Raw genomic sequence first — 26,908 nt, forward strand, 5'->3', positions numbered from 1 at the left:
CTCTCTCTCCAAGTCTTGTTAGGACACTCGTCATATTGGATCAATGGCCCAACCTACTACTATCAGCTCAAACTAATTACCTCGGCAGCAGCTCTTTTTCCAAATAAGGTCACACTCTGAGGTCCTGCGAATTAGGCTTCAATGTATCTTTTGGAGGTCATAGCTCAGCCGAAGCAAAAAGGAACTCACATTGCCAAGCCGCTGGAGAGGACAGGACTTCAGATGCCATTAGGGTGCTGTCAGTTCTGCTGTCTTATCATGTGTCATTAATTCATTCTGCAGCAGAAGGGCAGGGCTGCAGTGGCTCAGGGCTCTTGCCCTTCAGTGAAAAGGGCTCTTTCACCCCAGCTCCTATCAGGAAATCCCGGGGAAGATTCCCACAAAATATCTCCTGCTGGGCACTGGACCATTCACGCCAGGGATAGGGTCACAGGACAGAATGGTGTCTTCCGTTTCTGGAGTTGGGAGAAGATGGGTTTCCCCAGAATTTGACATGAGGCTTGACATGGCCCCTGGGGAACCCCTAGCTTAGGGTAGATGGTTTAATTTGAGTGAACTCCAAATGTACTCACCTACTCTGAATGTGTGTAGCAGTCACATGTTACTTTTGAATAGCCCTTGTCTTTGCTTGGCTTTCCTGTGATTTTGTGCATTGGGTTGCACCTCTTCCACCCACTGCTGCAGGAACCCACACTGACCACTTTCAGGTTCAGGGCAATGTCCTCAGGAGTTTGATTCAATTTTCCACTTCTCTGTAAGGCCAGTGCATTGGCCTTTGGGCAGGAGCATGTGATGACTGCAATTTAGTCTTTACTCCCTAAAGGTGCTGTGGTGGGAAGATTGTGGGGATAGGCATTTTTTGCCTATTATTTTCATTTTTAGGTTGAAGTGTTTAAATTTCCAAATAGGACTCACCAGGGCTGCAGGGTCTTAAATGTTTCTGTGTGGCCTGCTGGGCAGGTGCTGGTTGTGTTTAGACCACTCACTATAAGGAAAGGCAATATTTGATTTCAACTACAAAAATTTGGAGGAAATTATCAAAATGGCTCATGATTTAAAATACTTAATTATGGCCTCAAGGTATGTGTGTGTGTGCGTTCGTGTGTATGTGAGTTTAATTCTCTCAGTCAACTATGAGAAGCAAAGGGAAAGCTACCTGAGATCACTAACCTGTAGGTGACCTGCAAAGAGATGCTCATGGAGCCTGGATGCCGGATGCAGCTATTCCTTGGGTACAGTCACTCAAGCAATGGCACCATGTAACAACTTTTTAGGCCTTTGATGACTTTTTTTTTTTTTTTTTTTTTTGGTACCAGAGATTGAACCTGGGGCACTTAACCACTGATCCATATCCCCAGCTTTTTTTTTGTATTTTATTTAGAGACAGAGTCTCACTGAATTGCTTAGTGCCTTGCTAAGTTGCTGAGGCTGGCTTTGAACTCTCAATCCTCCTGCCTCAGCTTCCCAAGCTTCTAGAATTACAGGTGTGTGCCACTGCATCCAGCATTTGGTGATTCTTTTTTTTTTTTTTTTTTTTTGGATGACATTTTTAAGTCTTAGAAATTTATACCATGACCCAAACTTAGCACATTGCAGTAGCTGACTACAATCTACCATGGTACAAATCTTTGCTCTATAACAGAGAACATATTTCTTGATAGCTTTGGTCTCATCAATTTTCATGGAAAAATCGATTGCTAATGTCTTCTAGCTCTGGGCTAGAGAGGAAGTACTAAGAACTCATTTAGTGGCTCTTTCAGTCCTGGTTAATAAGGGATGCCCTTTGCTCTTAACAGCCACCAGAATTAGGGACTTGGAATTCACATCACCCCAGGTGCACAGGCCTGCATACCCAGTTGCACTTTTCTTGTTGGTCATCTGCTCTAGTTAAGGAAGAGGTGAGCTGAAGCGTGTAGACCTGATGGAATTGCCCTGATGTGCAATAAACCAGCTCAGGATAAATTGAGTGTGAAATTGTTACTGCCGGATGTTGCCTGCTGGTGGTGATTCATTTTGTATTCTTCCTTCTTTTTTTTGTGATAATTATTTTAACTTGATTTAAGAGGTGGTAGAATACTGGCTGGTATTGAAATAAAGCTAATTTCCTCCTGTTCTGAGCCATTCAAATGCTGGGGACATTTGAATCACATTTTTCTCCCAAGGTAGCTACATTTCTACAATCAAGGGCCAGTAGTATTCTCTCTTCTCTCTCCTTTCTTTCATTTTTTTCCCTCATCTAAACTCTTCACATTTATCAGTTAAATTATAAGAAGTAAAAAGGTAAACCTGGAAAATTATTTTAAAAATTTATTTTTATAATAACTTAAGGTGAAGACGTTTTTATATAACTTGAGGTGAAGAAATGGCTGGTAAGTTCCTCTGGGGTTCAGGTTTTCTGGGAAAAGGAGGAGGCATGAACTTGTACAGGTAGAGGTCTTCTTGGCTGTACTGAGTGTGATGGGGGGAATTCTTGAATTTTGGTCTGTTCAGAAATAGAAGTGATAGTTTTTCCAATCACAGCTTACAGATTCCATCCCTCGTGAAGTCTTCCCTGACCCCTACAGTTACTACTGTCCCCTCTTCTTGATCTGGGGGCAGGCTCTTCCATCCAACAAATGCTCATTGCACACCTAGTTATCTGTACCTGTTGGGGACGCAGAGATGAGTATAGCTCCTCTGCCTTCTGTGCAGGCAGCCTCTGGGCCCAAGAGCACACAGCATGTCACTAGTGTATGCAAGCTATTCAGCCCACATTGCACTGGATTGTAACACATTTTCTTTACCTAGATCACCAATTTTGGCCCTCTTTGTGCACAGGAGAAAATGTCGTTTTGTTCAGGCTCCTGCCTTTAATAGACTCATTACTTTTGGAGTAAGTAGCTTTCCCCGCAGGAAGGTTCACCTGAGTCATCTTGCGCTCAGCACGGCTGGCCTGCAGCAAGGGAGCAGGAGCAGCTTTCCTGTCCTAATTGGACAGAAGGAAATTGACTTGTCTTGGATGGAGTTGGTCCAGGCCTTTGTGCTCCAGGAAGATGCTGAGAGAGCATCTGTCCACCTGAGAATGATCTGATGATAAGAAAGTGATGCCGCTGCCATCAAGTTTGAGAGAATGGCAGACGGAGGCCTGCTGTGTCCAATAGGAAAGGGAGGTTTGTAAACTGTATGGTGCTCCAAGCAGTTGACAGGGAAAACTGGAGACTATAGACAGTTGGTCTTTCTGCCGAGAGTTGGGACTATTCTCTACAGGTGACCCGTTTGTTGCATACGGAAAGAATTAGAATTACCCTTTGCCAAGGAACACACTGGGAGCAAAATTACAGGAAATGAGACTATTCTAGGAAGAGGTGAGCGGGCTATGTAAAGAATTTTAAACAGAAAAGTGTAGCTTAGAATAGAATCAAACCCAAATGCGGATTCAACAATATAGTTTTGCTCTTAAAATTTTGTTCTGCCTCACTCTGAAGCACTGGAATTTTTCTCCGTAGTATGCGTCTAGATTTTTGGCATACTGGTTTGATGTATAATTGATTCTCTAAGCAAGAGCTTCACATTTTGTGCTTTTGTTATGCTAGTCAATTGCATGATTATAGTTATACAGTTATAAAAGGCCCAGCCCCTATCTATCTTAATGGAACTTAAAATTTAGTAGAAGTCATCCAGCAAATATCTATAAATTCATGCACTGTATTGGTGGAATAAATAAATACTACAGGAGTTCCAAGGAGGGAGGGAACACACCCAGCTAAGATTGAAAGAAGAGATCCCCAGGGAAGGTAGCATTTGAATCAAGCTGGCATCATTGGTATTTAGTGTGTAAAATTGACTGTTTTCTATAAAAATAATCCATGCTCGAAAGCTATTGGACAATGGAAATACAGAAGTGTATAAGACAGTATCCTTGCTCCCAAGCAGTTAAAGCCTACTGAGGGAAATCTGTTAAGTAGCCAGATTATGTTGTAATATAATAAATTACATTGTTACAGATTATTATATCACAAATTACATTGCAGTGTAATTTGTTGCACAATGGAAATGGTGTGTGCTTTGCGTGAATGTATAAAAGTATTATCCTGGTGGAGAAGTAAGTACACAGGAAAAAGAGTGCCCAGGTGAGGGGAAGCTGAAGAAGCTCATTCCAGTCTTCAAGTTTCCAACTTAGGCTTGGAATCCCTTGGGGAGCTTCTTAAAAAGCCCGTTGTCCAAGCCCTTCCTGGAACCCCGCTAATTCTGGAGGTGGCCCTGGAAACTGGAAGCACCTACGCCCCTGATTCTGATGCACGGAGAGGTTTGCAAGTAGCTTTTCTCAACAAATTTAAGACATAGGAAAATAGAACATACTTGGGTGTGGACAGAACCCACATGTCCAGGGCATAGACCATGTATATCGATACCAAAGAGACAGCAAAGCTGCCCAGGCAGCCTGAGGCCAGCTTACAGAGGATATTGAATGCCATAGTCAGAAAGTTTGACTTTTTTTTTTTTTTTGCTAGGCAACAGGAAGATATGAAAGTCTTTTATCCAGAGAATATCATGGTCCATGTAGTAGTTAATAAAAATGAACCTGATGTGCATGAGACATCCTCTGGGAGATGGGGAGGAGGCAGGGCTTGTTCTCATGGTGCAAGTGTGAGGTCCTGAGCTGAACCTGGACAGTGTCCCTAGGGCTAGAGTAGAAAGGACAGAGAAGGACTAGGACCAGAAGAAATGGTGCAGTCTGGAGACTGGTTAGTGGGACAAGGAGAACAGGGCTCCTCCATCACCTCAACAAATACACTTTGAGCCCCGACTGCTCAGGGACACAGATGGCCACATAGGACCAGTCCCTCAGTGATGGCTGGTGCTCCTCATTGCTGTCTCCACACTGTGTCCTCGCCGCACTTTATGAACAAGTCCAGTTATGAAGCCCCGGGTGTCTCAGAGTTTGGGGTTTGTAGTTATCTCTTCCTCCTCTTTCCCTGAGTTACTCTGCGTATTCTCCATAAGAATTCATTCTTATTACAGCTTCACAATCATTGAAGACAACTCTGTGAGCCCTGCCTTGCTCATCTGTAAAATGGGGACAGCCTTGGCCTTCCATGTCCCTGTCCCGTCCAGCTGGTGGGAGTCGCCAATGAGGAGAGACTCATAAACATAACTCACAACTGAAAAGCCCAGCCCACAGATGCTGCTGTCTGTCATCTGTTTGTAGAATTTTCAATTAATAATATATTTTCTGGCTTGCGGACAGTGTTTAATCACTGTGGTCACCACATGTGTTATTTTCCTATAAAAGGTTGTTTAACTTACAGTAACTGTCCCTCAAGATATCATAGCCATTCTCATTTTACTCTATGTTACTAAGGGTGGGGTGCTAGCCCATATCTTGTATTCTCTTTTTAGAATTCCACAGGATATAGAATGTTGGAGCTGGAAGGTTCCCTACAGGGCCCCTAGTCCACATTCCTACAAATAAGGAGCCTGAGAAATGGAGAGAGGAAGCACCCAGCCCAGGGTCTCCTGAGGCCAGCCTAGGGCTCTTTAGCCCTGTGGGCTCTTTGTCATGGGGACCGTGACAAAGCAGGAGGCTGTCTGTGGTAGGTTCATCCCACTCTGGTGGAAGGAGAGCTGTAGTATCATGGGGTGCACCAAGCCCCGTGTTTGAGTGCCCTTGTAGCTCAGCACAGAGTCCAGGCTGCTGGGCATCGGGAAAGACTGACCCAGTGGCCCCGCCTGTGTCTACTTGCAGAGCCACTGCTTTAGCCCGGCTTCCCCATCTGTCTCCTCTGAGGAACTGGCTGGCTTTGACCAAGCTCTGCAGACTTTGCTGGGGAGACCCCAGAACCCAGTGGGTCTTCTGCCAAGGCATAGCGCAAGGCCATTCATCGGCCCTGGGTGCAGACTAACACTTAGAAGGTCACAGAGCCATACCACCACCAAAAATGGAACCCAGATTTGTCTGAAGCACTCACTTGTTGACATGTGTGGCTTGGGCTGTCATCTGGGTCCCAGTATCCTGCAGGGTCACTGGTTCACCTCTGGCAGGTCCCCTGTCTCTGAGTGGCTCCTGGCATAGCAGGCTCAAGGTAGGACCCCTCCTCCCCACCCGCAGGGCACCTCTGGCTTATCCTGGCTGCAGTTCCCAGTGCCTGTCCTCTAGAGGAATCTAGAGGACTCACCCAGCATGTAGGGGTCTGGAATGTGACTCCTGTGCCTCTTTGCAGGATGCAGAAATGCTTTGGTGGCCATCCGTAAGTGTGAGCCTGCCTTAAGTGTACACTTATTTGGGTCATTGCCAAGCTCGGGGGCCCTGAATTCCATCAAGCATCTCCCTTCCTTCTTCAAATTCATTCTTAATTCTGTTTTTCTTCCTTCTGACAATCAGAGCCCATGGGGATAGTTGGAGGCTCCCCTCCTGCCTCTCCCAGTACAACTATGGAATCTGCACTCCCTGGATTCCAGGCTGGAAGGCGTGGTTGTTTGTTAAAGGGGATGAAGTCCAGTCACAATGGGAGAGGAAGTCAGACAAGGATGTTTTTAAAAGCAAGCTGTGTTTTTTTGACCGCTCCAATATTGGTTCCCACCCTGAAGGATCCTCTAACCCAGGAGAAGAAACAATATTTTGAGTCTGATAGTGTACTGGAGACAGCCCAGGGCCAAGCCATCTGTAAAACAGTCGTAATCGCCCAGAGGGATGGTCTTGGTGGAGGTGATTTGTAAGGATCACCCAAGACTCCAGAGCCACAGCATCAACTGTACATAGAGCTCGGTGTTCTGCCCAGCTCCCAGGAAGCCTTAGAAGACGTATTTTAGGGTAGAAATACCGATGAAGGAAAAGGACTGGGGTAGGGTGGCAGAACATTTGTAGTCAGAACATTTGTAAGCATAGGTATCACATGGAGTGTACTTCATGGAGTATGGAGTGTACTTTAGAGATATAACTTGGCAAAGCTGACCAAACTGGAGTCTAGCCCCAATTATTAGATGCATTTGGAGTAATCTGTTTGCTGCACACTATATAACACATTTAAATATTTTTTAATTTAAAGCATCTGCCTTCTGCATATTTGGTACAATTTTCAGTTCATGACTGATATTAAATGGAGGGGACCTGTCCCATTATCTGGTGCTGCCTTACACCTTCCCACCCCCTCTTCCCTCTAAATGCATCTAATTGTACCATTTGGTCACCGGAGATTGGGTGCCCAAGAGCAGCTGGTCTGGAGAGCCTTTGGGTTGCTGTGATTGTACATGCCTGACTCTAGCATGTTATTGTGTTGGACAGGAGACCAGGAGTGAGATCATGAGTAACAAGACGCCTTGAGGTTTTGCCCTGGCGCATGAGACAAGAATTATCCAATTGGGGTTAGATTTCAAGAGTGTTGAACTTAAAGGCAAATATTTACCTTCTGGTGTTAAGAAAGAAAAGGATACAAAGCCTTTGACCTTGAGCGTAAGGGTAGCATCTGAGTGGGAAAGTATATTGCAAGCAGCCGCCTCGGACAGACTTCTCATCATTTCCGGCCTGGAACTGCGCTAATGTCTTTTTATCACATAGAAAGCAGGAGCAGCTGACTTGACATCCCACTCAGGGTTCACAGTGATGTTCTCTTGGATGCCAACTCTCTCCCTCTCTTGTCTGACTTCCTGAAGAGACCCCTTTAAAATGCCTTTCAGAGTTAATTATTTAGAAAGAAAATGGCCCAGAGTCACATTATTCAAAGTGGAGTTATAAATAATGTACATTTCATTTATCTGTACAGCAACCCTGTAAGTTAGGCAGAACTGAGACTTTTAGGGCCTTTGTTCATGATGGAACATCTAATTTTCAGTAGAATAAGTTCTTTTCAGAAAGTGCATTGGATTGGGGGTGACAAGGCAAGATATCCAGTCATTCTGTAAGTTTAGTACAAGGTCCAACCTAACTGATTTCTCAAACCCCCACCCTCTTACTATTCCTGACAGTGCACACACAGGCACTAGTGCAGCCTTACAAGGAGTCTAAAATGATCCAAATGACCACTCCTCAGAAGACCTCAGGGAACGGGACCCTTTTCTTGTCAATGAGCTTCAATGATCACTTTTAAGCAAGTTGCTGTTTTTCAAGGGAGAAGCTTACAAAGGTCCACTGACTTACCTGGGTGTTGACTTCCCAAGCTCCATCATGATAATTTATAAAAGAAGAAAAGAAATGCTTATTATTTTTAAGCTGTCCAAGCTACCAAAGCAATTTCAAGTTCTTCTGAGCCTTGATCTGTAGCAGGTGTGGGGAGAGTGAAGAACGAACTTAATAAAAACCCCTGAATGTAAACACTAGCTCTATAACTCTGGAGACTTGACTTCCTAGGCTATAAATAGGCATAACAATAGTAGGGTACTTCACAGAGTGTTGGGTGAATGAAATGGGAACGTGCATTGTGCATTTCTTTTTTTTTTTTTTAAAGAGAGAGTGAGAGAGAGAGAGAGAGAGGGAGAGAGAGAGAATTTTTAATATTTATTTTTTAGTTCTCGGTGGACACAACATCTTCGTTGGTATGTGGTGCTGAGGATCGAACCCGGGCCGCACGCATGCCAGGCGAGCGCGCTACCACTTGAGCCACATCCCCAGCCCGGGAACGTGCATTTCTAAGCATTCAACTACAGAACAAGTGCAGAGGGTATTATTAATAAAGATAATTGTTAAGGGAGGAGCACTTTCAGCTCGATCACGACAAGAAAGATGAGATCCTTTAGAAACCACAGAAATCCTCAAACATCGAAACCCAGTTTGTTTATACTGCTTCCAGTGCGCTTTGGTCCTGACTTTAAAAAGCCACTTCCGAGGCTTCCTGGTGAACACTGTTGCAAAGTGACCCAGGCATTGCCAGCCGCTGCTGGCTGATTTCAAGTCAATTTGGGAATTAAATCTGGGGGTTATTTGCATTCCATCCACGTGTCTCCATCAATTCAAAGGGCACTAACAACAGCAGGAGGAAGATGAAAGGAGGATTGACAGCTGCTTGTGGCACTCTGCAGGTCCTGGGATAATGGATACCTGATGGGATTAAACTGCAGAGCATTTACGTAGAGACCATTTTATTAAAAGATCACTCATTTCACAGAGGTTAGAAAAACGCTTTGGGAATTCATCTGGCAAAGCTCTCTTAATATGACTCTTCTTATTTAATTCCTTTAAATTCCTCTTGGATTAAAATGGTAATTCAAGGCAAAACCCTCTTTGGACAACTGTTTGGCCATAGCTTCTGAAGCTGAACGTGAGCGTACGCTGTGACCTTGATGCATACCTTCTACGTGTACACGTGTGCCTGTTGTGTGTTGGGTGAAATTTAGCCACAACTCAAATGTGGCTGTAATTCATCAAAAGACATGGCAAGAATTTTCATAGCAAGGCCACTCAGAACAGCTGGAAATGCTAAGTTCATCAGGAGTAGGGCGGAAGCAGAAGTGTATGGCGGTGCAGGCTGGTAATCCCAGCTACATGGAAGACTGAGGCAGGAGGATAGCTAGTTTGAGGCCAGCCTGGGCAACACAGCAAGACCCTCTCACAAAAATCAAAAGCCAAACAAACAAAGCAAATAAAAAATGAGAGTAGAATGACTGAATAAAATGTAATATATTTACATAAAGAAATATGCAATCATGAGATTTAGTGAAATAGGACTACATGCAGCCTCATGGATAATTCTCACCAAGTGGCAAGAGAAAGAAGCCAGATATAATTTGCTTTCATGTATGAAAACACTAAAAACAAGCTAAACTAGCAAATGGGTTAGAAGTCAGCATAGGGATTAAGAAGACATAGTCACTGGACAAAGATACAAGGGTGTTTTTGGGTACAGCTAATAGACTCTTGGTTTGAGTACTGGTTACAGGGAATGTTGCCTTTATGAAACTCTACCCTGCTGGGCTCTCAGGATCTGTGTATTGTCCACAGAACGTGCTATATTTCAGTAAAGACTTATTTCAAAGAAAAAAGCAGAGGCACACCTCTTTCCCTCACCAAAGAAGGAAAATTAAAGTGTTTTCAAGACTTTCTTGCTGCCTTATGAGGGAGAATAATCTGGTGTAGTAAGTTAAATGTATGGCATTTTTGCTGATGAAGAAAAGAAGAAGTCAAGCTACTGAGTGGGCTACAAACCAGAACTGCACACCAAGAGCCTCATCGCGGAATGCCAAGTTCAGTTAATACCCAAGGAATTCAACAGCACACCCTCCGCACTCTGTCGTGTTTCTTAATAACTTACCAGAAGACAGTGATAAGATGATTATACTCATGCTGTTTTATCAGTTCCTCCCTCAAGAAAGGATGCTTGGTTTCTGGGAGATGTGAATTGAGTTTGAAAGTGCTGGGCAGGCAGCATCTGCCTGGGATGTTTACCGGGATTTAGGATTACAGCATCTCACACCATGAAGGTCACCCATGTCAAGAAATAACACTGAAAGATGGTGACTAGGCAGAGCACAGAGGGTTTTTAAGACAGCCAAACTAATCTGTGTGACACTGAAATGTTGGATATGTGTCAGTATAAATTTGCCCAGATCCATAGAATATATAACACCAATAGAGAACCTGTTTAAATGGTAGAGTTGGTAAACTCATGTGTCAGTGTCAGTCACCAGTTATAACAAACGCGCCTGCTATACTCAGGTGTGGGATGTTGATAGTGGGGTAAGCCGTGCGTGTGCCAGGGACGAGGCATATGGGGACCCTAGTTTCCACTTGGTTTTGCTGTGAGCCTGAAATTGCTTTAACCAAGTCTATTAAAAAAAAATAGAGATAGTTGACTTTAAAAGAAAACTTGGTGTCACTTTTAGTGGAATGTTGTTTTGTGTGTAACATTTGGTAAGGTCTAATAATTAGAAGCAGGAAGGATAAAGTATAATTTTTATTAAAGACTTAAAAAGTGATCTAGTCTTTCTTTAGCTTTAGAAAAACTGAAATAAGAAGACTTCATTTTGTACAGTAACTTTTATGTGTATTCTCCCAAAAAAGTTGAGAGATGACAAATGGCACAGGAGATCTGCCTTGCCAGGGTAGACCTCATCAGGGACCAACTTGTTGGCCAAGCTGCTGGGGACTGGGGAGACACCATGGACCAGTGACTCAAGCAGTTGGACAGACCTGGATTCAGGTCCAGGCCCCATCCGGTGCCAACTAAGACACCTTAGGGACTGATTTCTTCATTTCCCTAAGCTTTGATTTCCTCATCTGTTAAATAGCTGAGTCCCTATCTCACCGTGTTGAGTTAGAGGGATGAGGTTAGTGAGGTGCTTAGAGTGGTATCTGAAAGAAGTAAATACTGAAATTACAGCAGGGGACTGGAAGTTCATCTTTTACTTCTCTCTTGGCCAACAGGATTGTTCAGGAAATGGTTACTAATTGGTTTGGAGAGTTCTCTGCTAGGTGTTTCTGTTGGCACAATGATTCACTGGACACTTCTGGAGAACTTGCTCCGTGGAAAGAGAGAGAGGTCCTAGATTTAGGAAGGGACAGGTGTGGTCCATGTGTGGGTGTGACACATTCCTTAAGGGATTTATAATCTCCTGGGACAGAGTTGGAGAAGGCTCACTTGCCTTACTGGTTCCAGTTGGAACTTTGCTACCAACTCACCTTTGATTATTTAATTTTCATAGCAATCTCATGTGGTAGGTTTTCTTATGCTGATTTTTATAGATGAGAAAATAAGTTCAGGAAAGTGTCTAAGGCCCCACCTTTTGCAAGGCCAGAATTTAGACCTGGGATTTCTGGGTTCCAAAGCCCATCTCTCCACTCTGGGATACACAGTGGGCTGGGGCAAGTGGTCCAGTCATAATAATAAAAGGAAAAATTAAACAGGTGTATATAAGCCCAAGGTAGAAGAGGTTAATTTCAAGTGTAGAGATCTATCTCTGTTTATTTCAGATTCACCTTTTGCCTTAAATGTAGTTATTAAATCTGCCTTGGAATTTGGCAAAAATCCCATTGTAACCAGGTACAGTGGCTCACTTCTGTAATCCCAGCAGCTTGGGAGGCTGAGGTAGGAGGATTGCAAGTTCAAGGCCAGCCTCAGTAATTTAATGAGGCCCTAAGCAACTTGGCAAGACCCAGTTGCAAAATAAAAAAATAAAGGGGGGAGGGGAGCTAAGGATGTGACTCAGTGGTTACGTGCCCCTGGGTTCAATCCCTGGTACAAAAAAACTTACATAGATATATATATATCAATGTATATTTTGTGCAGACATTTTATTCTCTTGGTTTGTAAAAGTACTGTTGCATGGCTTGTTTACATTCAGCTAAGAAATATTAGAAATATTATATATATATTCATATTCCACTGTAGTATCTTTTAACATCATACAGGATTATTTACTTAGGGGCCTAATACAAGTGAAGCAAGATAAGGAGTGATATAGTGGTATTGGTACAACAAAGTTGACTTTGTTTGCAAAGATTTAGGATGTTCCCTAGTTCTGATGGCTATGTGACCTTGATCCTGGTGCAGCAGTTATTTGGCCTCTGAACCTCATTTGTTCATCATAAATGAAGAAGAATTATGTCACCTATTTCAAAGGATCAAAGAAAACACAATTAAATATTGTGTATTAAAGCACACCATAGAAGAGCCACCCCAAGGATTCACAGCAGCGACACCAGGCCCCTGTTTTTTTCCTCCACTTCTCATATGATTTTGAGCAAGTTACTTCATTTCTCTGCAGTTGACTTTCTTCCTCTTGTCCAAATAGTATTTCCTCTGAAGACAGAGAAATGATGATTAGATGAGAAAGCTATTTTGAAAATCCCTTTTAAAATGTTTTAAATCTTCAAACAGGGCTGGGGGCATAGTTCAGTGGTAGAATTCTTGCTTGACATGCTCAAAGCCCTGGGTTCAAACCCCAGCATGATAAAAACAAATAATAAATAAAGTCTTCATCCAATTTGTTAATAATCGAATACCACATATGTACATTGGACCATCTATACCTACAGGTATATTTTGCTTTGGAGAAAAAAGTCTTATTTTTAAACAGCTTCCAGGGAGAATCTGGGCCTCCAGGCAGGAATGAAAACATGTGCACCTCCATTGGTCAAAAGACTTGGTCTGGAAGTGTAGCTCGGTGGTAGAGCACTAGCCAAGCTACAAGTTTGGTCCAGAACAGTGGATTCTGCTTCTGGTTAGGTCTTTACCCCTCCCCTGCCCTGCCCTGTTGGTCTGTTTTAGTTTTTAAGTCACCCGGTCTGTTTATTGAGGAGTGGTTAATATACCACAAGGCATGTCTTCATAAGCCTGCAGTTGATCAGGACGTGTGTACAGCTGTGTGGTCACCGCACAGTGCAGTTCGACTGCCCATCTGCAGTCAGTCCTCCTCCCACCCATTCTCGGCAGCCACTTGTCTCCTTTATCTCTCTAGTCTGCCTTCTCTAGAAATTTTGTATCTGTGGAATCATGCAACGTGTAGCCTTTTGTGTCTGCCTTCTTTCATAAATATGCTGATTTGCCTGTTTCATTGCACAGATGAATGGGTTGGGAGTGTCCGTTGTTTGAATGTCTTCACCGGTGGAGGTGCATTGGGGTTGTTTCTGGATGGGGGCTGTTAGGAATAGCACTGCTGCGACATTTCCCACGTAGGCCTTTGTGCAGACGTGTTATTTCTCTCGGTTTGGAGAAGTTCTGTGTGGCATGGTTTGCTTACAATCGGCTTTTTAAATCCCTGCCCAAGAGGTTTCCCGAGTAGCCATGTCACGTTGCGTTCCCAGGAGGAGCACGGGAGGGTTCCCCTTCTCCACACCCTCCCCGACACATGGTGGCCTTCTTAGGTTAGCCATCGTAGTTGTGTGTGGTGGTACTTCTCTGAGGTTTTAATTTTACTTCCCTAATGACTAAAGATGTTTAAAATATTTCCATGTGTTTATTAGGCATTAACCTATCTCTTTGGTGAGAGTTGTCTTCTTCTTCTTTTTTTTTTTTTTTTTGTCTTTTCTTTTTTCGATGCTGGGGACCAAACGTATGGCTTGGCTAGTGCTCTACCGCTGAGCTACGCTTCTGGACCAAGTCTTTTGCTCATTTTGTAATTGGGTTGGTTGGCCTCTTAAAACTGAGAGGCAGACTTCTTTATATAATCTGAAGACAAATCCATTTTCAGATATATGATTTTTGAAAATTTTTTTTCTAATCTCTGTCAAGTCTTTCCTTTTTCTGTGTGTGTGTGTGTGTGTGTGTGTGTGTGTGTGTGTGTGTGTGTGTGTTGGGGTACTGGGGATTGAACCCAGGGATGCTTTACCAGTGAGCTACATTCCCAACCCTGTTTATTTTTAATTTTGAGATAGAGTCTCACTGAGTTACTTAGGGCCTTACTAAGTTGCTGAGGCTGCCCTCAAATTTAAAATCCTCCCACTTTGCCTCCCCAATTGCTAGGATAATAGGTGTATGCTACTGTGCCCCAGTCTGTTTTCTTGATGATATCTCTTTAAGATAAAGAGAATTAAATCCTGATAATATTCAGTTTATTGAGTTTTTAAAAATGGATTATGCTCTTGGTATAATAGCTAAGAAATATTTGCCTAAAAAATATTTACAAAGATTTTCCCCTATATTCTCATCTAGACATTTTATGGGCTTTGTTTTTTTCACTTTGGTCTATGAGCCATTTTGAGTTAATTTTTGTGTGTGGTGTGAGGTGGGGATGCAATTGCTATGTACATCTAGTTCTTCCAGCATCTCTTGTAAGACAGACTGTTCCTTCCCCATCAACTTGCCTTGGTATTTTATTGAAAATCAGTTGGCCAAGAACATGTGAAGTGTATTTCTGGACTCTCTATTCCACTGATCTATAAGTCTATTCCAATACCTAAACCATGCTATCTTGATTACTTATAACTTTATAGTAACTTTCAAAATTAAATAGTTTAACATCTTCAACTTGGTCTTGTTCTTTTTTACTCTTGGCCCTTTACATTGCCATATAAATGTTGGGATCAGCTAACAAATTTCTACATGCAATTCTGCTGAGGTTTTGATAAGGATTGCACTGAATCTGTAGAACACATTAAAGAGACTGGTAGTATCTTTTAGAGAGAGGTGCATTTACGGATAACATTTATTTAAATGGCACTGTTAAGAATTTAACTGCCTTAAAGTTTTTGCACCTCCTTCGGAGGAGATGAGAAAGCAGCACCCATCTGCAGGAAGCTGACATGCATTTGCCCTGGGATGCTGTGCCTTCTTTTATTCTTTATCCCCATTAAAAAAAGAGAGTTGCTGCTGTCTTAGATTTTGAGCAAGTGGTCAAAGGGAACCAGAGGATTAGAGACTAATTTTCACTCTGAACTATTCTATGCATCCTAACTCAGAAAAACAAGCTACACAGCCCATAAGCTCAGGGGGGTTGCAGCTGGAAGGCAGTGGGGCTGAAAGATGCTCTCATCTATGCAGGTTAGCTTTGCACAGGCTTGCAAAAGCCGTCTGGGAGGACTGATTTATTCACCTTTACCCAGGATGCAAACTTCAGGCCAAGGCATGCCCTCATTATCCTGCCTGTTCCTGATGCTACACCAGGAAAAAGGCTTCCGAAGCAGGTGAGTGTTCAGCTTGGAGATCAGGCCAGTCCGGTTGTGGCTGATACCTCTCCCAATTCAGCAGGGGAAAGTGGCTATAGAGAGGCTGAGTCAGCCCAAGCTGGAGCTGAACAGGAACTTGGGTGATTCCTGTCTCCCTCCCCACCCATGCACCTGTCACGTAAGCAGTACAGCCTTGCTCCTCCCTCTGGCTTGCTCATCTGCCTTCAGCTTTGGAGGTTTGATTCATTTTCCTAGTTCATAATGATCTACATAGATTAATTTGGGAGTTTATAAATTTGTTTAGTTGTCAATGGACCTTTATTTTATGAGTTTATATGTGGTGCTAAGACTCAAACCCAGTGCCCCACACTTGCTAGGCAAGCACTCTGCCACTGAGCCATAACCCCAGCCCCCTTATAAAATTTTATTAAAAGAAGCTAATTTATGGGCCCCACCTTAGAACCATTGAATGCAAAGGTTCTTGAGTTGTTTCCAATAAAGTTAGAATACTGAGTTTTTGCTGATCCATGAACCAAAGCTATGTTTAGGGCAGTCTTAGGGACCGGAAAACGGAAAGCCATTTGTTTATTCCTTTGAGGATTCTAAGCTCCATCTCTGAATCAAGTTAGATCTTTAAAAAAAAAAAAAAAACTACAAAGGTAGCCTTGATTGTGTAACTTCTCCTATGGAAGTGACTTCATGCAGTGGTCTTTCAGTGCCACACCCTTGGTAGTTCTGAAGGGTCTCTGTGAGAAACAACCTGAACACATTCTACCATCAGGGAAATTACTGTTGAAGATATTTTTCGGTTTCATAATTGAAGGTCCCCAACTGAGAATCCCTTTGGTTCTTGTGGGAAGCAGTGATAGACATGAGGACCTAGAGTTGAAGCCTGGCTCTTCCTTCTGGAAGCACTGGGGGCTTTGGTTTGGTTTCCTTTCTTGTGGAGTAAGACTGTAAAATGTCACCTATGTTATAAAGTTATGGTGAGACAAGTCACTGGAGGTACCTGGCATAGTGCCTGGCACAGAACAAAGACTTATGGAACTTCCGCCTACGGTGACTGCTATTGATTTAGAAGCTTGCCTCTCTGGTGACAGTTTTTCAGGCAGTGAGACTTTTGTGTCCCATTATTCTCCTTTTCTGGCTTCAGTACCAAGACACTCAAATTACCATAAGTTTATTGGTAGTCTGTGAAGTTTTAAGGTTTTGATGAATTGTTCTTGAACCTTGGCCTTCTCCAGTAAGCCTCTGCAAGTCTTTTCAGAAGAAGGCAGGCAGAGCTCTAAATGAGTAAAGGTTGACCTCGAGGATTTGAGTTGGGGTAGAGTACTTCAAGAGGAAGAGGGAAAGAGAAGCTAAGGGCAGTTTGCAGTCAGGAGCTCAGCGGGTTATCAGAGAGCAGATTGTCCAGGGAAGGGCTCCATGATCGCCGTTCTCTTTCTCTGTGCCCAGTAGACACAGGGCTCCACCGAGCCCTCAGAATTTGTCCTGACTCTCAGACACTAGGGAGTTATTTGTTAAGCTCCACTCCTTACCATCGATAATGTCCTTTCTTTATCTTAATAGCTTTCTGTGAACACGACCCTGTGAGTGTATAGCAGTGTTTGATTTTATACGGAAACATAGAATTTTATAGCTGAATGGGAGTTGAAATTATCTGGTCCAGCACTTTTTTTTCACATTTTTCAGATACGGGTCCTGGAGTTTGGAGAGGGTAGGTACTGACATACTTGAGACCCCCCCTAGCAAGTTAGAGGATAATACTCAAAGCTCCTAATTTAAATCATGGAGTCCTTTCCTTATACCTGGTTTCCATAAGGAATTCAGAGCCGCCTTCTCCCCTTGCAGATAATAGGTTTCATCAAACATTTGGTGTCTTAACACTGAATTTTGCCTTAGAGTAGATAGTATTTCCCCAGAATTCTAGATTGTGGGCTGAAGTTCACACTTTAAATTAGAAATTAACCAAACAGTGTTAATAACCAGAAACATCTGATTCAACCAGTGCTATTAAAAACAAGCACATTTTAGCACTTTAAATGTATAGGCAGGTGCTTTGTAAAACTCAGCTCAATAGGCAAATCATTTATGAGCTGAACGTCAGCCAGAATGTGGTCTTTTGCCATGTGCATTTAATATGTAGGACTGCAGAAAATGAGATTAGGAGCATTTTGAGTGGCAAGGTGCAAAGATGGACAGAGAATAGTGAGGGTCATCACTCTGGCAAGCTCTGGCCTCTCAGAATGTGGCTAGAGCTGCAGGTTGTGTGCCAACAGTCACCTGTCACAACAAGGCCCTACTGTGCTTTACAGATTAGTCATCAAGAGATGACTAACCTTCCGGCAGGGAGTCATGTTTCTCATCTCTCCTTGTGGGTGCTAGTTAATCTTTCATTTTGCTCATGATCTGAAATACTTTTCCTTCTTCTAAAAATGACACTAGTTTAAATAACTGATTCAGCTCCATCCAGTTCTGGTTGGTTGGTTGGTTTGCTAGCCAGTGTCTTCTGCTCTCTTCAGCTTTTCCAGGCCCAAGAATTGTCACGGTTGCTGGTATAAAGAGAAATGAAGCAGAGCGGGGCTCACCCATGAAATGGAGGGGCTCCCTTGTCCTGGAGTCCCTGACCCCACAGCCCTGCAGGCCTGCACTTTTCCAGAAGCAGAAAGACTCTCGGAAGCTCTCAAACTGCCTGTGGCCCTGAATTTCTGGATGTGACATGAATTTGTCGATGTGTTCAGAATCTTGGCATAAAGCAAGTGCACGGGTCAAGTCAGCTGTCCTGGCAGTGTGATGATTTTATTTCTTAGCAGGGTTTGTGCTAATGATTCCATCCATCTTGTGTGACAGTTGACCCAACATACTCACTCTCCTATGCCTATGTTTGGGAAAGGTGGCATCTGTATAGCCATACTCACAAGTCTTAGGAATGGCCCTGAGATCATCTCTGCACAGAGAGCTAATAGATTGTCATATTCACCATCATCATTATTATTATGTGCAGTACATCACACCATTTTCAAAATGTCACTCAGTTCTTCATCCATTGACAATGTAAGGCAGTTACAGCGGTGGAGTATTGCACGGTTATTGATTCTATTGAAGAATATACCCTCCACTTCTAACTGCATGGCCACAAGCAAGTTGCTAAACCTCTCCAGACCTCATATGTCAAGACTTCTCATATTTCAGGTAGGGGTAATCACAGTTCTGTCCGCCTCAGGTGATCGAGGCAGATTCACTAAATGTTTATCAAGTATGTAAAACAGTAACGGACACCAAGAAGCCCAATAAAAAGTTCATTTTTATTAGTGTCATATCTTCTCTGCACTAGAAGTTCCGAGCCTGTGATTTGCCCAAGATGGTATTTCAGTGCAGACTGAGATGAAAACTCCAGCCCAGGTGTTGTGACTCGAGGGGTCATGGGCTCTTGCCTCTAGGTCCTATTACAGAGTAACATGAAAACACATTCCTGTTGTCAGCAGCTGAGATGATACAAAAGGCTGCTCTTTGCCCATTCCTACCTCTCTCCCCAGAGGTAACCGTAGCACACTAATTGGTTGACATTCTTCTCTCTTCTCCATGCCTGGATACTCATTAAAAAAAACCATACACACATAGTATGTCCCTCTCATATGAAAAATGGCAACACTGCCGGCCTTGGAGGACTGATCAGGGGTTCATGTAAGTATTTTCAAGCACTTATCATGGCACCAAGAAAGATGTTAGGGTCCTAATAGTCCTCTCCTTGACTCTAGGAGGTGATTGCAACTCTTCCACCCATTTTATGGATGTAGATGCTGAAAATTGTGAGCATGTTGCCTTCAAATCCTGAATCTGGATTTGAATCCAGTCGCACTTATTCAGTTCACCATGCTTTTGCCACTACTTTATGTAGGGCTCTGTAATAGGCAGTATTTTTGCTGCTTTTTTTTTTCCCATTAGCATCATTAGTGTGAACTCCAAATATTTGTTTGAACTCTGTCCGTGTGAGTATGTAAGGAGTGTTTGTTCTTTTAGGGGTTACATAAGATTCACCATTTCATTTAACTGCTTCCTTATTTGGGTTGTGTTCTGTTTCTTTGTTGTTGTTGTAAATGAAATATTACTGATTATCCTTAGTACCTACACCTTTGGGCACATACGTAGGAAACTGCAGGATTTCTTCCTGGAGATGGAATTGTGGTAAGAGGGCATGTGCATATTAAATCTTAATAGACATGACCAAGTTGCCTTCCAGGAAGGATTTTGGTCACCAACAGTGTCACAATGCCTTCTTCCTCACACTGTCTTTTTTTTTGTCTTTGCCAATTTGATGGATCCACCCCCTGCCAAAGCTGTTTTTCCCTGATTACTGATAAGGTTAAACAAATTATTTATTTTTTTGGATAATCTACATTTTTTTCTGAAAATTCCCTTGTGTTCATATGCCATTAATTTATTTCATTATAGGGATTTTTTAATATATTCTGAATAATTCTTTGCCTGAAATGTGTGGCAAAAAAATTTTTCTGTTATTTGTCTTCTTTCTTTATGTATAGAGATTTTGGGGTTTTGTGCATTAATTAGTCAGTACTTGTCTTTATTATTTCTGGGTTTTTCCTTCCTTAGGAAAGCCTTCCTATCCCACATTTATTGCAAAAGCCTTCTATATATTCTTCTTATACTGCTTTAATCTTGTTTCTACTTTTAGTTTTATAACTTCTTTGAAGTTTGTTTTTGTGTAGTTATGATTTAGGAATCTAGATTTATCTTTCTGTAAGTGGAGAACCAATTGTCTTCATCACTTTATTATTATTATTTATTGATAATTATTTTGGTGTGCAGGAGAGCAAACCCACATGCTAGGCAAGTGCCCTACCACTAAGCTATCATCATCATTTATTAAATAATTTATTCTTTTAGTGTATTTGAAATATCAAAATTAACAAACTAAATGCTTTTGTATGTATGAGTATAAAACAGGTCTTCTGTTCCATTGATTTTTTCCCCCCTAACACTGATATTTAAATACTTTAATTATTTTAGCCTTAGAAAATAATCTTATATCAGGAAAGGAAAATTCCCTCTCTTTGGTGCTCTCTTTTTGAAAAAAAAATCTTTGTATTTTTGTGCATTCTTTTTCTTCCATAGGAACTTATGGGGAAAAGCCATATGACAAGGAAACCTACGGCTTCCCCCTTCCCCACAAAGTTTCCAAAGGAAACTCCTCTGAGAATTTTTATTAGAAATGCATTGCATTAACAGGTTCATTTTAAATAAATCAACATCTTCATAATATTTAATTTTCCCATCCAGAAATATTACATGTTTCTATTTAGGCCTTTTATATCCATTAGTTAAGTTCTATAATTTATTCCTATACAGATTTTTTTTGGTAGGGATACCAGGGATCCAACTCAGGGACACTGGACTACTGAGCCACATCCCCAGCTCTATTTTGTATTTTATTCAGAGATAGGGTCTCACTGAGTTGCTTAGCACCTCTCTAAGTAGCTGAGGCTGGCTTTGAACTCTCAATCCTCCTGTCTCAGCCTCCTGAGCTGCTGGGATTACAGGCATGTGCCACCACACCCTGCATCTTTATACAGATCTTACATTGGAGGGCTTACTTGTTGCTATTACAAACAAAGACCTGTTTTCCCATTACATTTAATTTTTATTACTAATGGATAGGAAATAATTCTTTTATGATTTTTTAATCCAGTCACTTAACTGAACTCTTCTATTAGTGATCACTATATTTATTTATTTTTCTTGACTTTTCACATTAGCTAAGACCCAAACAATGTAGAAATGGTATCGGTGAACTTTGTCTTGTTTCCATCTTTAATGAGTGTACTTCTAATGTCTCACTATTAAATATGATAAAGACACTTTATCTGCCCAAAGAAATTTCTTTCTGTTCTTAGTTTACTGAAGGGTGTACTTTTTACTGCAAACTATACCAGATTCCTAGCAAGGACCCTTTATTCTTTCACCTACATTGTCCCTGAGAATCCAAGGATTGTCCAAACCAACTTGGACCTCAGTATTGAGGTCCTAGCTGAGCCAGCCTGTTTAGAACTAAAGTCTTCTTCCTTGTTCCTTTCACTTCCATTTGATACCAGATGTCTTTTTTTTTAAGTATTTATTTTTTTAGTTGCACAAAGTACCTTTATTTTATTTATTTATTTATTTTAATATGGTGCTGAGGATTGAACCCAGGGCTTCGCACTTGCTAGGCAAGCACTCTCCTGCTGAGCCCCAGCCCCAAACCAGATGTCTTCAGGGCAGGAGCCACTTCATTGCTTCTCTTACTTCTCACACCCTCTGCCACAATTACTACCCACTACACCCACACTACGGAATGAGATGGACATCATTACCCTAGGTACATGTATGAAGACACGGATGGTGTGGCTCTACTTTGTGTACTATGGAGACATGAAAAAGTGGGCTCCATTTGTGTACTATGAATCTAAATGCATTCTGCTATCACAACAAATTAGAACAAATTAATTAATGAATGAATTTTTAAAAACACAAAATAAATAATTAAAAAAATGAAAAGCAAGTGGACAAGAACACCTTTTCTGGGATTTTCTGGCAGGCACCAGTGAAAAGATGTCATTTCTAGCTTTAACTTAAAGAACTTTCTTTCTGGCTTGGATCATCTTGAAGAGCTGACAACATCTCATGCTCTGGTTGCCAAGGGGCTTTTGTAGTTCCTGCAGGAGGGTGTGAGAATGAAATCTCAACCTGACCTCTAATTTCCTGTTGGGGTTTCACGCAGGTTCAGAAGCAGGAAGTAGCCATAACTTTCTCAGTGCTGTCTTTGCATGTGGTTTAGTGGGGGTCAGGGGGATGATGATTATTGATTGATAAAAATGTTTTAATGATAAAATACATTTGATAATTTTTAGATGGTGAAGAATTTTTTTGCTAAGCTTGAATGAAAGTATTGTGGTTTTGTCTAGCTTGCATTTGAAGCATGACTTTAATGTGACTTGGCACCTGTCTAGAGAATTGTCCCTGTGTCCAGTGACACTTTGCTTTGGGGTAGTCAACACTTACTGTGATGACATCTGTCGTATTTAAGTATGTGAAATGCCAGAGAATAATGCAGAGCTACCTCAGTAATGTGCTTCCTCAGAAAACTCTTAACATAAGAGCTTGGCTTAGGAGAGAATTTGGGCTCTTTCTGTACAAAAAAGCAGTGAATGATGTCTTTTACGATGGTGTTTCTTGCCTTGCTGCATGCTGGGTAGATTTTATCATTTCTCATGTTTAAGCCAGGAAAGCAAGAACACATTAAGTATAAAGATCACTTATTTTTTATTGCTTTCATATAAACTGACATTAGCTTCCAACATGAATTTCTGTGTTCCTGCTTTTGAGGTGGGGTTTTTGGGAGATGGCATCAACTCATCTCAGGCATATGGTGTGTAACTGGCAATGATCCAGGCAAGTCCAGGACAGGAGAGAATTGGAAGCCAAGACTCCTGAGGGGCAAGGCAGCCCCACTGTGGCAGGTACAAGTAGCTGGCCTTCGGGCCTTTCTAGTTCCAGCGAGGTGGAGGTCAGCTTTTTCACTATAGGGCTGTTGCTGTGGGGAGTTTGGTCAGTCAATTATTTTCCATGTCTCAGCATCTTCTCTTTTCTTCTAAATCCAAAAAAGAGCCTGGAGCCATGTCAAGGAGCCGGCTAAATGTCCCTGCCTTTTCTCTTGCAGGCAGGTGACAAACATTATCACCCCAGCTGTGCACGATGCAGCAGATGCAACCAGATGTTCACAGAAGGAGAAGAGATGTATCTTCAAGGTAAGGTGGACTCTTTCCCACTCAGGGAGAGAAAGCCTTCTGTGTTTGTTGAATTGTTTTTAGAGAAGGAGGCATTTTATTAGCTGAGAGGCTACCCAAATCCAACACAAATGCGGCCAGAAGTGACCTCATGGGTTAGCTTTAATCAGCCAAGCAGTTGCTCTCTGGCTGGGAGCCCCTGGGGCTGTTAACAAATGAGCTGAGTGTGTTGCTGCTTGGGAAGAATGAATAAGACTCCACGTTCCATAAGAGGGAAGAGTGGCAATCAGCAATTCCCCCCCACCTCTCCTCAGGAATATGTTTGGGAAACAGAAGATCGAAGAAGAGAAAGCTTTCTAGAAATTTCTGGAAGTGTCCCTTATTTGGTGGCTCCTTTTCCTTTTCTCCTTTCACTGTCCTGGGAGGATGGTCTGAAGTCTCCCACATGCTCTTCTCTGGCTTTCCAGAAGAAAAGCTCACATTTGCTGCATTCCCCCACAGACACATTTCATCCTGTTCAAACAGTACAGTTCTCCTATCAAAATAGGGAATGAACAAGCACACGGGCCAAGTCCCTACACAAGAAACAGAGACGTTTCTGATGACAAGGAAATACTCCTTTCCAGGGAGTCCTTAGATTTTTCTTAATTGAAAATAATTTTGAGGAATGTTCCCAGTGTGAAACGATGATCCATTTTTATTTTGTCCCAAATCCCAAAGCCTCTCAGAGAGGATTTAGGTGCAGATTCTCTACCAGCCAAACAGCACCATCTGCACAAACATTTTACTATTTTTATCTTTTAAAAGAGTCATTAATTAGACAAGGTTCATCAGGAAAATTAGCGAGAACTGTAAGAGCGGTTGCTTATTCAGTTCTGATAATTGCCGGGTCTCGGTTCCCCTGCCTCTTCTTCACTCCCCTTTACGCATAACACCATGCGGCTGTTTAATGAATGGTTTGCTTTGCTCTCTCGATTTTCTTTCTGTGCAACTGAAAGTCTGTAGAAATGATTTTCGAGGGTTAAAGGACCGTCCTGGCTATTCCCTCGAAATTTGCTGGCAAGGCAAGAAATGGACAACCCAGTGTCATTTCAGCTTTAGAGTGACCACTCTGAAAAATTGCAGAGGAAAACACCACTGAATGCTGAAAGGCCTCATGGGAACGCCAGTGACAAGCACTGCATCTGTGGTCTCATGGGGGCTTCATAGGACACGTGTTCCCAAGGTCAGGCTGTACAGCTATAGTGGCAATAGGCAGGTGTCGCTTTGCATTTTTCTGCACAAAGCAGATCGATTCCCCATGTGGTCTCTGGGGCCTGCTTTTAGATTTTGGTGTGTCACTTACTCCCAGGACAGACACAGGCGTCCACGTCAACCTGTATCTGCTCGGGTGCAGTTCTGCACGTCCACAGCAGCTCTGGAAGCTGAACGCAGGAGGGTGGTTTCAAGTTGTGCACAAATATAGCACATTTACAAGACGGGCTACCTTTAGAATTCCAGGGATTGTTCTACATCTCTGGAGTTGTGCTGTGGTACCCTTTGCCTGCCCTCTCGGCACATCCTTGAAGAATGAGCAGTTTCATCTTTCTCAGCATCTGAGAGTCACATTGCTGGCGTGTCTGACCTCTGGAGAACAATGCTGCCATTGTGTGCAGACCATGTTCCGGCCAGTGCCCCCACTCAGCAGCACCTTCACAGCGAAGGTTCTCCTGGCCTGCCTCGGCTCTCCACATTAAGAGATTTCCTGTGCTTTGTAGTTAGCCTTTGAGCCAGAGTTAGTGTTGAAGGGACCGGTGTGTCTGTCTGGGGTTTGCTTGTTTGGTTTTCTTTCTTTTTTTATTTTTGGCTCTGGGAGAAGCAAGGTAGAGGTGATTTTTAAACAGAGTTTACAGTTTTCTTCTGGTATGAAATATATTTCCTTGTCATTAATTGAATATTATTTTAGCTCAGTGGTATAAAGCAATTTAGGTCAGTTTAATATTGGTGACTTTCAAGAACACAGAGGTTATGCTTAAAGAAATCAAGACTGAAGCTATAAAATGCAGAAAGATTGATGTTCCTGCTGAGACTGTTATGTGTGTCAATTTCTCACTACTTTCCACTTAGAAAAACTTGGGTTTTTTAAGTGCTCAGACTCTTCTGTCCAAACTCTTATATCTGAACAAACTCTTAGGCGGATGTGGAACTTGCATAGTGGTATAAATGGCCCATACTTATATAGATGACATATAGTACATATATGGTCTATACAATCATATGCCAGGCCCTGGATTCTGGAGATAAGAGTTTTCTTTAAGAGGTAAGTGTTTTGCTTAATTCTGTGCTGTGGGTTCTACCCATGAAAGTACTTCATAGTCTGAGAAACTATTGATCCAGGTATAAGAAATAACACCAAAATAGTTGTGTGACTAGTTTAAAACCAAAACTTTTTTTAAAAAAGTTAATTAAGCGGTTGCAGGATTGATAATGTAATTTTAACCTGGCTGTCAGTTATTTTAATTTCCTGCTTCAGGATAGCTGAGTATAGAATTGGGTCAATGAGAACTTAGTTTTACTTCTGGATCTTCTATATACAAACTATCTATAGCCAGAATATTCTGGATATAGACTACCTAGTTTGACTTTATTTCTCCAACCAAATAGCTTGATTGTTTTGATGTTCTATCAACATGGCTTGTATTTCTGAAATTAAATGCAGCATGTAGCTAGCACTCAGACATTACTTTTAAAGGATAATAATATGATTTAAAGAGAAAAACTAAATAGACCTGTCAAGAGCTAAAATATCTCTTGCATTAAACCATTCTTGTGATCTAGAACTATGACCTTTATGAGCAAGCTTGGGCCAGATGAGGAAACCTCACCTAGGGTTTAGAGTTGTTTGACTTCAGTGTCATAAGCCACCTGGGCATGGGGCCCTAACGCTCTCCTATGACAGGGAAAGAGGAATATGAGCCACTCTCAGAAGCTCAGTTCACTAGGACTGCGGCTTCTCTCCATTTCCTTTACTCTGAGCGGTGCTTCATGTCTTTCCAGGGTCCACCGTTTGGCATCCCGACTGTAAGCAATCTACCAAGACAGAGGAAAAACTGCGGGTAAGGAAAACCATTAGAGCCATAATGCCAGGTGCATTTGGAGGCCACAGGTTTCATAGTCACAAATTCTTGGGGCAAGGGTTGGGGTGAAATTCCTTTTTACTGATTCGTTTTTTCTCATAGCAAACCAAGTTCAAAGGCCATTTGGCCAGCTCAGGGGGTTCTTTTCTGCCTTAAATTTATTGTTGTGATTTTTACTCCACATGCTTTGTGTTGGATAAAGTAAGCCCTGCCTTTCTGGTCAGCTTAAGGCATTCAAGCAAAAGTCAATGCAGATGGGGAAAAATAATTCACCTGGTTCTAAAGCCAACATCTGGTGACCTTCCTGCAAGATGGCTTTGTACTAAGCCTGTAATGCCCTGCTTCCATCCATTGCTCTCAAATCCAAACTCACTGGAACAACCTCCAGCTCCGAATTGATGACTTGTCAGATAAAATCTTAGGGGAAAATAACGACGACGAGCTCAGACATGCAGGTTGGTCGATATTCAGAACTCCTCCAGATGACAGTATTTTATGTT

The 26,908-nt window shown here is 42.2% G+C and overlaps 1 protein-coding gene across 5 annotated transcripts in view; it reads left to right on the top strand.

The window, feature by feature from the left end:
* Ablim1 (actin binding LIM protein 1) overlaps positions 1-26,908 on the top strand; it is a 186,827-nt gene that overhangs the window by 112,534 nt on the left and 47,385 nt on the right. For all 5 annotated transcript variants that reach the window (XM_078045117.1, XM_078045070.1, XM_078045097.1 and 2 more), the window contains exons 7-8: positions 23,226-23,313; positions 26,329-26,387. In XM_078045117.1, the coding sequence (XP_077901243.1) occupies positions 23,226-23,313; positions 26,329-26,387 (147 nt within the window). The remainder of the gene's footprint in view (positions 1-23,225; positions 23,314-26,328; positions 26,388-26,908) is intronic.

The sequence above is a fragment of the Ictidomys tridecemlineatus genome, chromosome 1 (assembly GCF_052094955.1).
Source record: "Ictidomys tridecemlineatus isolate mIctTri1 chromosome 1, mIctTri1.hap1, whole genome shotgun sequence".
NCBI classification, from domain to species: domain Eukaryota; kingdom Metazoa; phylum Chordata; class Mammalia; order Rodentia; family Sciuridae; genus Ictidomys; species Ictidomys tridecemlineatus.